The sequence below is a fragment of the Eutrigla gurnardus genome, assembly GCF_963514095.1.
Source record: "Eutrigla gurnardus genome assembly, chromosome: 15".
Taxonomy (NCBI): Eukaryota; Metazoa; Chordata; class Actinopteri; order Perciformes; family Triglidae; genus Eutrigla; species Eutrigla gurnardus.
Genome location: NC_139938.1, coordinates 13,230,676 through 13,242,795, shown reverse-complemented (window position 1 = coordinate 13,242,795; position 12,120 = coordinate 13,230,676). Strand labels below are relative to the sequence as shown.

The window sequence follows — 12,120 nt, the reverse complement described above, 5'->3', positions numbered from 1 at the left end:
ATGACCCCAGAAGAGGAAGCCGTGACCACTTTGAATGCCACATTTTTTCGCCCTGACAAATTCTATCTCAGTGGGTTTTCCAACATCTCTAATGTTAAGTATTTCTACGTCTTCCTGTGTTTTGTCTACATCGTGACCGTTCTTGGGAATGGGCTCCTTCTCTTAGTCATTTACCTGGTCAAGACTCTCCACACTCCTAAATACATGATCGTCTTTAACCTGGCTCTGACAGACTTGTGTGGGAGCACTGCTCTCATCCCAAAGGTCTTGGACACATTCTTGTTTGAGAGGAGATACATTACCTACGAGGCTTGCTTAACTTATATGTTCTTTGTTCTTTTCTTTGTGAGTGTTCAGTCCTGGACACTTGTCACGATGGCATATGACAGATTTATAGCAATCTGCTTCCCTTTAAGGTACCATAGCATCGTGACTAAACCAGTTATTGCTGCAGTGCTGATGTGTGTGTGGGCTTTATTATTTAGTCTAATAACATTTACCGTTGATGCTATTGATCGCCTCTCCTTCTGTAGGTCTTTGGTGGTAAAGAGCATTTTCTGTGATCATGCGCCAGTATATCGTCTAGCCTGTAATGACTCATCTTTAAATAACATAATGGCATATGTTGCTTTCTTTTCAATCATCTGCATTCCTTTTGTACTGATCGCATTCACATATGTTTGCATTTCCATAGCGTTGATCAGGATTGCATCAGGAGAGGAACGACTCAAAGCATCTAAAACTTGTACTTCTCACCTGATTCTCGTGGCTATTTTCTTCCTACCAATTTTTGGCACCAACATAGCATCAGTAGCCACCTACATTAATCTTAATTCCAGGATCATGAACACCACTTTGACACACACCATACCAGCTTTGCTCAATCCTATTATATACTCTTTTAAGACGGAAGAAGTTCTGACCTCTATCAAAGCACTTTTCAAAAGAATTTGGATCAAAAAATGGTGATCTCTTAATCATTGCTACAATGAAACATTGCTGTTTCAATCTGCTAAACTCTTATAAACACTATCATTTTTAGGAAGGTTATCACCTAATTATTTGTTCTTTACAGTTCTTTGCTATGTATAAAACTACAGCAGCAAAACAGTAAAATGATCTCCCATTCAAAATGTAATCAGGAATTTCAGTATGTGACTGTACACTGTTTATTATGACAATTATTTGGGACAAATATGCAGTATGTCGTTTTGTTTACATCAGTTTTGAAAAGATTGGAAATGACACATCATGTAACACATACTCCTGAACTGAGCTCATAAACAAGTGATAATAAAGCTTTATGACAAACCATAGTAGGTCACCTGATTAACAACTGAGTATAAATAATGGTGCCGCATGTAATGTACAGACAAACCCACAAGAGGGCACGCAGGTCTTCATATTCTCTCATTCAGTGGGTCTCAACCTTTTTCAGTTTCTATCTCCATAATAATCAGATTGATGTTTGCAACATCCTCAGTTTTGTTTGAACGGCAAGCACAGGGGCGATGTCTCTCCCCCTGATCCGCTGAAAATCCCCCCGTCAGCAACTCATATGCATGCATACTTTTACTCTCACAAACACAATCATTAAAATTCGACTCCGTGGCAAATTATATTACTGGTACAGGTGATATAAAGTGAAAACCATTCCCCAGTCTAAAATATGTTTATTTTTAATAGGGTTATTATATTTCGCCTGCCCCCAGAAATGGTCTTCCCCACACTTGGGGTTCCTGAACCCCAGATTGAGACTGCTCTTATTTATGACCTCCATTATCTTAAAGCACAGTGTGCATTATACAACAAGATATCATTAAGCAGATACATTTTTAGAAGATCTGAAAGAGTTGTCTACTGTAGTTCATGATGCCACACTTTTCTCAAGGACCCGACCAAATACATTGCATTAAATGCATCTGGTATCCTGTTTGTATCTACATATGATTAATGTGTGTCTTTCAAAACTTTATATTTGGTGACCGTGAAAGTGAATAAACCGTGCAATGCAATAACTTTTAATTGTTCTAAGCTCAGTCCACAAGCACTATATTACCCACCTGATGAGAATGTCAGAACATTTGTATGCAATAAATAAACGATGCACAGTGACTCTTCTTAGCACATTAATCAACATAATGGTAAAAAATGAGCCCAACATGCTGCCCTTATAGATTTTATGAATGGCCTTTTCTTAAAAAAATGAAAAACTTTAACTGTATATACCTATAAAATAATTAATCAGCAGAATAAGTGTAATTTTAAATAGTAAATTTGCATATTTTAATATGGACAGTGAGATCTGCTGGATATGGAAAGGAAAGAATAAAGCCTCAGTGTCCCAGGATTATGTAGGTGTGTGTACATCCAATGTCACCTTACAGCCTTTAAAAGTCTGAATGTGCCTCATTCCTGATTGTCATGCACTCCTTCATGGCCCCTCCCACGCTGGACACAAACTGTTGGAGTAAATACCCTCTGACAGGATGTGTATCAAGACCAAAACTTTCCTTCTGACTTCCAGGAGTCGGCCTCACCAACAAGGCCTTGGACCTCTACTGACTCAGTCTCTTATATCCCCATGACAATCATTTTTACATCCCTGCACAGCTGTGCAATTTAAATATGGACACTTTGAATACAGAAACTTAAATAACTAACTTCTATTTTTATAATGTCTTTATGTTGTACTTTGTTTGTTATACACCAATCACAACGTCAAATTTCTCGTATGTTCAACCATATTTGGCAATATACAGTTTCTTATTCTGATGTGATTGTTACACGCTTTACTGTAATGCCAGTACACATACCGCAAAACAATTTCTATCCAGGCTATTTCCCTGTTGCTTCCGTCTAGATATAAAAACATACATTACACACATGCATGCCCATACCGGGTGGAAGTGCCTTAAACAACAGAAGGTTGCAAAAGAAGTCGGATTGCATGGAAGTCGATGAGAAAATGACCCTACTTCTCAATCTATTTATCACTGTGAAACATGAGTTTATGGTCTCAATCGCTAGTTTCAAGTCTTTAATACAGCATGATGTCCATTTTTAATATGATGGTCCCAAGAAAAAAGACGTATATGCTTTAGGAAGTGGCTACCTTATGATTGACAGGTGGCTACCGCGGCCTCGCTTCTGCATTTATTTATTTATTTAATTGTGGACTAGTTCAGTGGACACTTCAGTTGTTTCTTAGTGAGCTTAGATGTTGTGTTTTGAATCATCCATTGGTCCCACATCCTCTACATATAGGCCCTCTCAGTGAGTTGCTCATATAGTAGCATTCTGACAATTCCGTATTTTTCTGCAACATTCTAAAACCGTTTCGTCTCGTTGCAAATCATTGATCTGAACGGACCTTAAGGTTGGCTGGCTTAACCAGCTATTCTCCTGTAGTAACCTGCCACTCGCCTGAGTTTTGTTCAGCTAATATAATATATATATTTTCTGATGTTTGCATAGACTACACTCCAGGGATCAGGCATTGACTTCATTGGACGTAAACACAGAGGACTTCAAAACAGTTAAAGCTCGTCAGAGCTTCACCATCACAGAGAGAGCGAGAAAGAAGTGTTCACCTCTGTTTAACAGAACACAGTGCTGACGTGCTGTTCTCTCCATCAAACACTGCTTGGGACAGTGAAAGCTGAACAGTTTTTTTTAGAATGGACCTTTTCAACTCAGCTCTTGGAAAAAACATCACATTTGTGCATCCAGCTTACTTCATAATAACTGGTTTGTCTGGTATCCTAAATATCAAGTATTATTATGTCTTTCTCTTTTTTGTTTATATTGTTTCAGTGCTGGGAAACACAGTTGTAATGATCGTAATATACTTGGATCATAACCTGAGGACGGCAAAATATATTGCAGTTTTTAATTTAGCATTTGTCGACCTGTTTGGTAACTCTGCTCTGGTGCCGAAGCTTCTTGACATCTTCCTGTTTAACCATCGCTACATCCCCTATAACGACTGCCTGACATTCCTTTTTTTCTGCTACACCTGTCTGTCGATGCAGTCGTTTAATCTGGTTGCACTGTCCTATGACAGGCTGATAGCCATCATCTTCCCTCTGCACTACCAAGTCAAGGTGACTCTCAGGTTCATGTTGTCTTTGATCGCCTCTTTCTGGCTCTTTGTTGTAATTGCTGTTCTCATTGCAGTTGGCCTCATCACGAGACTTTCCTTTTGTAAATCCGTGGTTATCAACAGCTATTTCTGTGACCACGGCCAGATATACCGGCTTGCATGCAATGACCACTTCCCCAATTATATCGTCAGTTGTCTTTTCCCTGTTCTTATATTTTGGCTTCCATTCATTTTTATCGTGTTAAGTTACCTGTATATTGGCTGCACTTTGGCTAAAGTGGCAACAGTTCAAGAAGGACTCAAAGCCTTTAAAACATGCATAGCTCATCTGTCATTGGTGGCAATATATTTTACCCCAGTGTTGATCACATTTACCCTGATGGAAAATATACATCCAAATGCCAGGATCATCAACCTGTCTCTGACCTCTGTCTTTCCTCCCATGTTGAACCCAATCATTTATGTTCTGCAGACAAAAGAAATCAAAGAATCGGTTAAAAGGTTATTAAGAATCAGAGGGAAAAGTAAAAGAACTATAAAGACATTAACCACAATGTGACGATTTGTCTGTGCTATACATATCTGTGTTTTATTTATTGTAAATTTCCCATTGTAAATGGTAGAATTTTCCTTTTTAACATGAGATGTTTGTGAATTGATTTAACAGTCCTTTTTTAAATATATCACTAAATAATAATAATAAACTCCTGTTACAGTGTATGAGCCCACTGAGGTCGGACTGTAGAAGTGTTGAAGAAGTGATTTCAAAGAGAGTTTATTATATAGGAATGTATGAAAGCAAAATGTCTATTTTATTCTTTGTGTATTGTTTTTTTTTTTCATTTCAGAAGAGGATTATAGAATTAAAAAAACAGCCTAGACTGAAATTATTCTTTACAAAGTAACATAATTTTGTGAGCAGATGTAACATCTGGATTAAAAGTAAAACCTCAGAAAGAAATGTAAGTTTGTCTTCTTTATATCAATAATTGAGCAAAGAAGTTGGAGCCACCTTGTTGGAGTATGCTGTCTACTCTGTGCGTTTGTGTGTATGTGTATTTTTATATACAGGATATACTGTATTTACATATACACATGTATACAAAAAAGTAGTAGCTATGTTGGATGATCTATAAGTCTGTACTTGAGCACGATGTTTTGAGCTAAACAATTTTTCTCTTTATTGATGATTAAAAAAATGACATATCAAAAATAGCCCCACTTAAGCAGTTTTTTACATCTTATCTGTTTATGAGCAGAAAGAGGGAGCGACGTGTCTGTTTACCATAAGTGCATGATGTGGAGCCAGAGTTTACACAGTGATCGGGGGGTTGGACCCGCTGTGTCAAAGTTCTGCCCACCGTAGCTGTTCAGGTTGAACGACGCCACAACATCTCTTTAACTACATATATGAAAAAATGGACTATTACACGATCTTGTCATGTTCATAAAAAGTAAATTACATCTCCTCTATCGTACAATTTCAGAGCCTTCCACTCAGCAACTTCTTCGGAGCAGCTGTCAATCGACACATCATCGTCCCCTTTTTTGTAGCATCAAATAACTAATTAAAACCAAACAGAGCTAGTAGGCAAAAAAACAGGGATTTACTTACCCCAAAAACGCTTAACAAACATCACCAAAACAAACTAATATTCTAAAGAAATAAAAATGAATCTCTAAACTAAAAATCACAATCCCTACCCTGATGTGGCAGGAACATCACAGGCTGATTATATAGTACCGCTCTGCTTTAGGGGCAACTCAAAATAAATACAGCTTAGAACAATTTATGATAAACTAAACTAAAGACAAACCAAAGTGTGACAGTATAGAAGTTAACAAAATGTGTTTGCTACAGCTATAAATTAATGCACTTTCAATAATTATAAACAAACTGTGTGTGAGATGTGTATGAGGTCAAAAGGTCAAAGCAAAGCAAATGAAGACAAAGTGAAGTATTAAACTGTAGTGGAAACTAAGGTGTGAAAGTGCAGGGGGGTAAGTCAGCTATGCGGCTGCAGGTGCGGCCATCACAGATACCAATATAAACTAAAATGTAATTTAATATAGAAATGATATGATTCCCAGAGTATAAGGTCTTCTGCAGCTCATATCTGGCACCGAAGGGTGAGCTAAACAAGCATGTTGAAAGGCAAGTAGAGCTAGTTATCTGTTAGCAGGTGGTCCGAGTCCGACAGTGTGTCTGGCTAACAGCTAACTGGGCTAATCAGAGTAAATAACCAATACAGTTTTGGTGAGTTTTATTTTCTTTCTGCTGCTGTGCTTAAATGAAGTGTGTTTTTAGGAAGAGTTAAGTGAGTCTTAGATTGCAGAGACACCTGGCAGAGATCTCAACGTATCCTGTTTCTACATTTAAATCACGGATTGCGCCCTAAACCGATAATTCATCACCGCGGTGACATAAGTTGACTGAGACGATTGCACCAGCACATCTATGACATCACCCATGAGACACGTTGAATGAACATGTGATACTGCCATCTGCATGTCTCACAACATGAGCAGTGAGCTATAAATGTCAGGTACAAGTCGCCTTAGTCCACTGCACACTTGATGCTGTCTCAGGTGAGTTTAGTCATAATGAGTTCCATCCATCAACCATGTCATATATATATATATATATATATATATATATATATACACACATATATATATTTTACCATGTCATTTCTTTGTGTATTTAGGGAAACAGGTATTCATAATGACCCCAGAAGAGGAAGCCGTGACCACTTTGAATGCCACATTTTTTCGCCCTGACAAATTCTATCTCAGTGGGTTTTCCAACATCTCTAATGTTAAGTATTTCTACGTCTTCCTGTGTTTTGTCTACATCGTGACCGTTCTTGGGAATGGGCTCCTTCTCTTAGTCATTTACCTGGTCAAGACTCTCCACACTCCTAAATACATGATCGTCTTTAACCTGGCTCTGACAGACTTGTGTGGGAGCACTGCTCTCATCCCAAAGGTCTTGGACACATTCTTGTTTGAGAGGAGATACATTACCTACGAGGCTTGCTTAACTTATATGTTCTTTGTTCTTTTCTTTGTGAGTGTTCAGTCCTGGACACTTGTCACGATGGCATATGACAGATTTATAGCAATCTGCTTCCCTTTAAGGTACCATAGCATCGTGACTAAACCAGTTATTGCTGCAGTGCTGATGTGTGTGTGGGCTTTATTATTTAGTCTAATAACATTTACCGTTGATGCCATTGATCGCCTCTCCTTCTGTAGGTCTTTGGTGGTAAAGAGCATTTTCTGTGATCATGCGCCAGTATATCGTCTAGCCTGTAATGACTCATCTTTAAATAACATAATGGCATATGTTGCTTTCTTTTCAATCATCTGCATTCCTTTTGTACTGATCGCATTCACATATGTTTGCATTTCCATAGCGCTGATCAGGATTGCATCAGGAGAGGAACGGCTCAAAGCATCTAAAACTTGTACTTCTCACCTGATTCTCGTGGCTATTTTCTTCCTACCAATTTTTGGCACCAACATAGCATCAGTAGCCACCTTCATTAATCTTAATTCCAGGATCATGAACACCACTTTGACACACACCATACCAGCTTTGCTCAATCCTATTATATACTCTTTTAAGACGGAAGAAGTTCTGACCTCTATCAAAGCACTTTTCAAAAGAATTTGGGTAAAAAAATGGTGATCTCTTAATCATTGCTACAATGAAACATTGAGGGTTGTTTCAATCTGCTAAACTCTTATAAACACTTATCATTTTTACGAAGGTTATCACCTAATTATTTGTTCTTTACAGTTCTTTGCTATGTATAAAACTACAGCAGCAAAACAATAAAATGATCTCCCATTCAAAATGTAATCAGGAATGTCAGTATGTGACTGTACACTGTTTATTATGACAATTATTTGGGACAAATATGCAGTACGTCATTTTGTTTACATCAGTTTTGAAAAGGTGGAAATTACACATTATTTAACACATACTCCTGAACTGAGCTCATAAACAAGTGATAATAAAGTTTTATGACAAACCATAGTAGGTCACCTGATTAACAACTGAGTATACATTATGGTGCCGCATGTAATGTACAGACAAACCCACAAGAGGGCATGAAGGTCTTCTTATTCTCTCATTCAGTGGGTCTCAACCTTTTTCAGTTTCTATCTTAATCAGATTGATGTTTGCAACATCCTCAGTTTTGTTTGAACAGCAAGCACAGATTTGTTGTCTTTCCCCCTGATCCGCTGAAAATCCCCCCGTCAGCAACTCATATACATGCACACTTTTACTCTCACAAACACAATCATTAAAATTCGACTCCGAGGCAAATTATATTACTGGTACAGGTGATATAATGTGAAACCCCAGTCTAAAATATGTTTATTTTTAATAGGGTTATTATATTTCTCCTGCCCCCAGAAATGGTCTTCTCCACACTTGGGGGTCCTGAACCCCAGATTGAGACTGCTCTTATTTATGACCTCCATTATCTTAAAGCACAGTGTGCATTATACAACAAGATATCATTAAGCAGATACATTTTTAGAAGATCTGAAAGAGTTGTCTACTGTAGTTCATGATGCCACACTTTACTCAAGGACCCGACCAAATACATTGCATTAAATGCATCTGGTATCCTGTTTATATCTACATATGATTGATGTGTGTCTTTCAAAACTTTATATTTTGTGACCGTGAAAGTGAATAAACAGTGCAATGCAATAACTTTTAATTGTTCTAAGCTCAGTCCACAAGCACTATATTACCCACCTGATGAGAATGTCAGAACATTTGTATGCAACAAGTAAACGATGCACAGTGACTCTTCTTAGCACATTAATCAACATAATGGTAAAAAATGAGCCCAACATGCTGCCCTTATAGATTTTATGAATGGCCTTTTCTTAAAAAAATGAAAAACTTTAACTGTATATACCTATAAAATAAATAATCAGCAGAAAAAGTGTAATTTTAAATAGTAAATTTGTATATTTTAATACGGACAGCGAGATCTGCTGGATATGGAAAGGAAAGAATAATCTTAAAGCCTCAGTGTCCCAGGATTATGTAGGTGTCTGTACATCCAATGTCACCTCACAGCCTTTAAAAGTCTGAATGTGCCTCATTCCTGATTGTCATGCACTCCTTCATGGCCCCTCCCACGCTGGACACAAACTGTTGGAGTAACTACCCTCTGACAGGATGTGTATCAAGACCAAAACTTTCTTCCTGACTTCCAGGAGTCAGCCTCACCAACAAGGCCTTGGACCCCTACTGACTCAGTCTCTTATATCCCCATGACAATCATTTTTACATCCCTGCACAGCTGCGCAATTTAAATATGGACACTTTGAATACAGAAACTTAAATAACTAACTTCTATTTTTATAATGTCTTTATGTTGTACTTTGTTTGTTATACACCAGTCACAACATTCAAATTTCTCGTATGTTCAACCATATTTGGCAATATACAGTTTCTTATTCTGATGTGATTGTTACACGCTTTACTGTAATGCCAGTACACATACCGCAAAACAATTTCTATCCAGGCTATTTCCCTGTTGCTTCCGTCTAGATATAAAAACATACATTACACACATGCATGCCCATACCGGGTGGAAGTGCCTTAAACAACAGAAGGTTGCAAAAGAAGTCTGATTGCATGGAAGTCGATGACAAAATGACCCTACTTCTCAATCTATTTATCACTGTGAAACATGAGTTTATGGTCTCAATCGCTAGTTTCAAGTCTTTAATACAGCATGATGTCCATTTTTAATATGATGGTCCCAAGAAGAAAGACGTATATGCTTTAGGAAGTGGCTACCTTATGATTGACAGGTGGCTACCGCGGCCTCGCTTCTGCATTTATTTATTTATTTAATTGTGGACTAGTTCAGTGGACACTTCAGTGGACACTGAACTAGTAGTTGTTTCTTAGTGAGCTTAGATGTTGTGTTTTGAATCATCCATTGGTCCCACATCCTCTACATATAGGCCCTCTCAGTGAGTTGCTCATATAGTAGCGTTCTGACAATTCCGTATTTTTCTGCAACATTCTAAAACCGTTTCGTCTCGTTGCAAATCATTGATCTGAACGGACCTTAAGGTTGGCTGGCTTAACCAGCTATTCTCATGTAGTAACCTGCCACTCGCCTGAGTTTTGTTCAGCTAATATAATGTATATATTTTCTGATGTTTGCATAGACTACACTCCAGGGATCAGGCATTGACTTCATTGGACGTAAACACAGAGGACTTGAAAACAGTTAAAGCTCGTCAGAGCTTCACCATCACAGAGAGAGCGAGAAAGAAGTGTTCACCTCTGTTTAACAGAACACAGTGCTGACGTGCTGTTCTCTCCATCAAACACTGCTTGGGACAGTGAAAGCTGAAACATTTTTTTTAGAATGGACCTTTTCAACTCAGCTCTTGGAAAAAACATCACATTTGTGCATCCAGCTTACTTCATAATAACTGGTTTGTCTGGTATCCCAAATATCAAGTATTATTATGTCTTTCTCTTTTTTGTTTATATTGTTTCAGTGCTGGGAAACACAGTTGTAATGATCGTAATATACTTGGATCATAACCTGAGAACGGCAAAATATATTGCAGTTTTTAATTTAGCATTTGTCGACCTGTTTGGTAACTCTGCTCTGGTGCCGAAGCTTCTTGACATCTTTCTGTTTAACCATCGCTACATCCCCTATAACGACTGCTTGACATTCCTTTTTTTCTGCTACACCTGTCTGTCGATGCAGTCGTTTAATCTGGTTGCACTCGCCTATGACAGGCTGATAGCCATCATCTTCCCTCTGCACTACCAAGTCAAGGTGACTCTCAGGTTCATGTTGTCTTTGATCACCTCTTTCTGGCTCTTTGTTGTAATTGCTGTACTCATTGCAGTTGGCCTCATCACGAGACTTTCCTTTTGTAAATCCGTGGTTATCAACAGCTATTTCTGTGACCACGGCCAGATATACCGGCTTGCATGCAATGACCACTTCCCCAATTATATCGTCAGTTGTCTTTTCCCTGTTCTCATATTTTGGCTTCCATTCATTTTTATCGTGTTAAGTTACCTGTATATTGGCTGCACTTTGGCTAAAGTGGCAACAGTTCAAGAAGGACTCAAAGCCTTTAAAACATGCATAGCTCATCTGTCATTGGTGGCAATATATTTCACCCCAGGGTTGATCACATTTACCCTGATGGAAAATATACATCCAAATGCCAGGATCATCAACCTGTCTCTGACCTCTGTCTTTCCTCCCATGTTGAACCCAATCATTTATGTTCTGCAGACAAAAGAAATCAAAGAATCGGTTAAAAGGTTATTAAGAATCAGAGGGAAAAGTAAAAGAACTATAAAGACATTAACCACAATGTGACGATTTGTCTGTGCTATACATATCTGTGTTTTATTTATTGTAAATTTCCCATTGTAAATGGTAGAATTTTCCTTTTTAACATGAGATGTTTGTGAATTGATTTAACAGTCCTTTTTTAAAGATATCACTAAATAATAATAATAAACTCCTGTTACAGTGTATGAGCCCACTGAGGTCGGACTGTAGAAGTGTTGAAGAAGTGATTTCAAAGAGAGTTTATTATATAGGAATGTATGAAAGCAAAATGTCTATTTTATTCTTTGTGTATTGTTTTTTTTTTCATTTCAGAAGAGGATTATAGAATTAAAAAAACAGCCTAGACTGAAATTATTCTTTACAAAGTAACATAATTTTGTGAGCAGATGTAACATCTGGATTAAAAGTAAAACCTCACAAAGAAATGTAAGTTTGTCTTCTTTATATCAATAATTGAGCAAAGAAGTTGGAGCCACCTTGTTGGAGTATGCTGTCTACTCTGTGCGTTTGTGTGTATGTGTATTTTTATATACAGGATATACTGTATTTACATATACACATGTATACAAAAAAGTAGTAGCTATGTTGGATGATCTATAAGTCTGTACTTGAGCACGATGTTTTGAGCTAAAC

The 12,120-nt window shown here is 37.7% G+C and overlaps 4 protein-coding genes across 4 annotated transcripts; all 4 read left to right on the top strand.

Annotated features, from left to right (window-relative positions):
* LOC311025328 (olfactory receptor 1-like) lies at positions 1–969 on the top strand (the record flags this gene model as incomplete). Its single annotated transcript, XM_084028177.1, has 1 exon — positions 1–969. One exon carries the CDS (start codon positions 1–3, stop codon positions 967–969), a length of 969 nt encoding a protein of 322 aa, XP_083884303.1.
* A 2,711-nt stretch (positions 970–3,680) lies between these two features.
* On the top strand, positions 3,681–4,664 carry LOC311025327 (olfactory receptor 1-like; the record flags this gene model as incomplete). Its single annotated transcript, XM_084028176.1, has 1 exon — positions 3,681–4,664. The coding sequence occupies one exon, from the start codon at positions 3,681–3,683 to the stop codon at positions 4,662–4,664; it is 984 nt and encodes a 327-aa protein (XP_083884302.1).
* Positions 4,665–6,830: 2,166 nt separating this feature from the next.
* On the top strand, positions 6,831–7,799 carry LOC311025326 (olfactory receptor 1500-like; the record flags this gene model as incomplete). The annotated part of the gene is made up of 1 exon (XM_084028175.1): positions 6,831–7,799. One exon carries the CDS (start codon positions 6,831–6,833, stop codon positions 7,797–7,799), a length of 969 nt encoding a protein of 322 aa, XP_083884301.1.
* A 2,720-nt stretch (positions 7,800–10,519) lies between these two features.
* On the top strand, positions 10,520–11,511 carry LOC311025325 (olfactory receptor 1-like; the record flags this gene model as incomplete). Its single annotated transcript, XM_084028174.1, has 1 exon — positions 10,520–11,511. The coding sequence occupies exon 1, from the start codon at positions 10,528–10,530 to the stop codon at positions 11,509–11,511; it is 984 nt and encodes a 327-aa protein (XP_083884300.1). The 5' UTR covers positions 10,520–10,527.
* Positions 11,512–12,120: the final 609 nt, after the last annotated feature.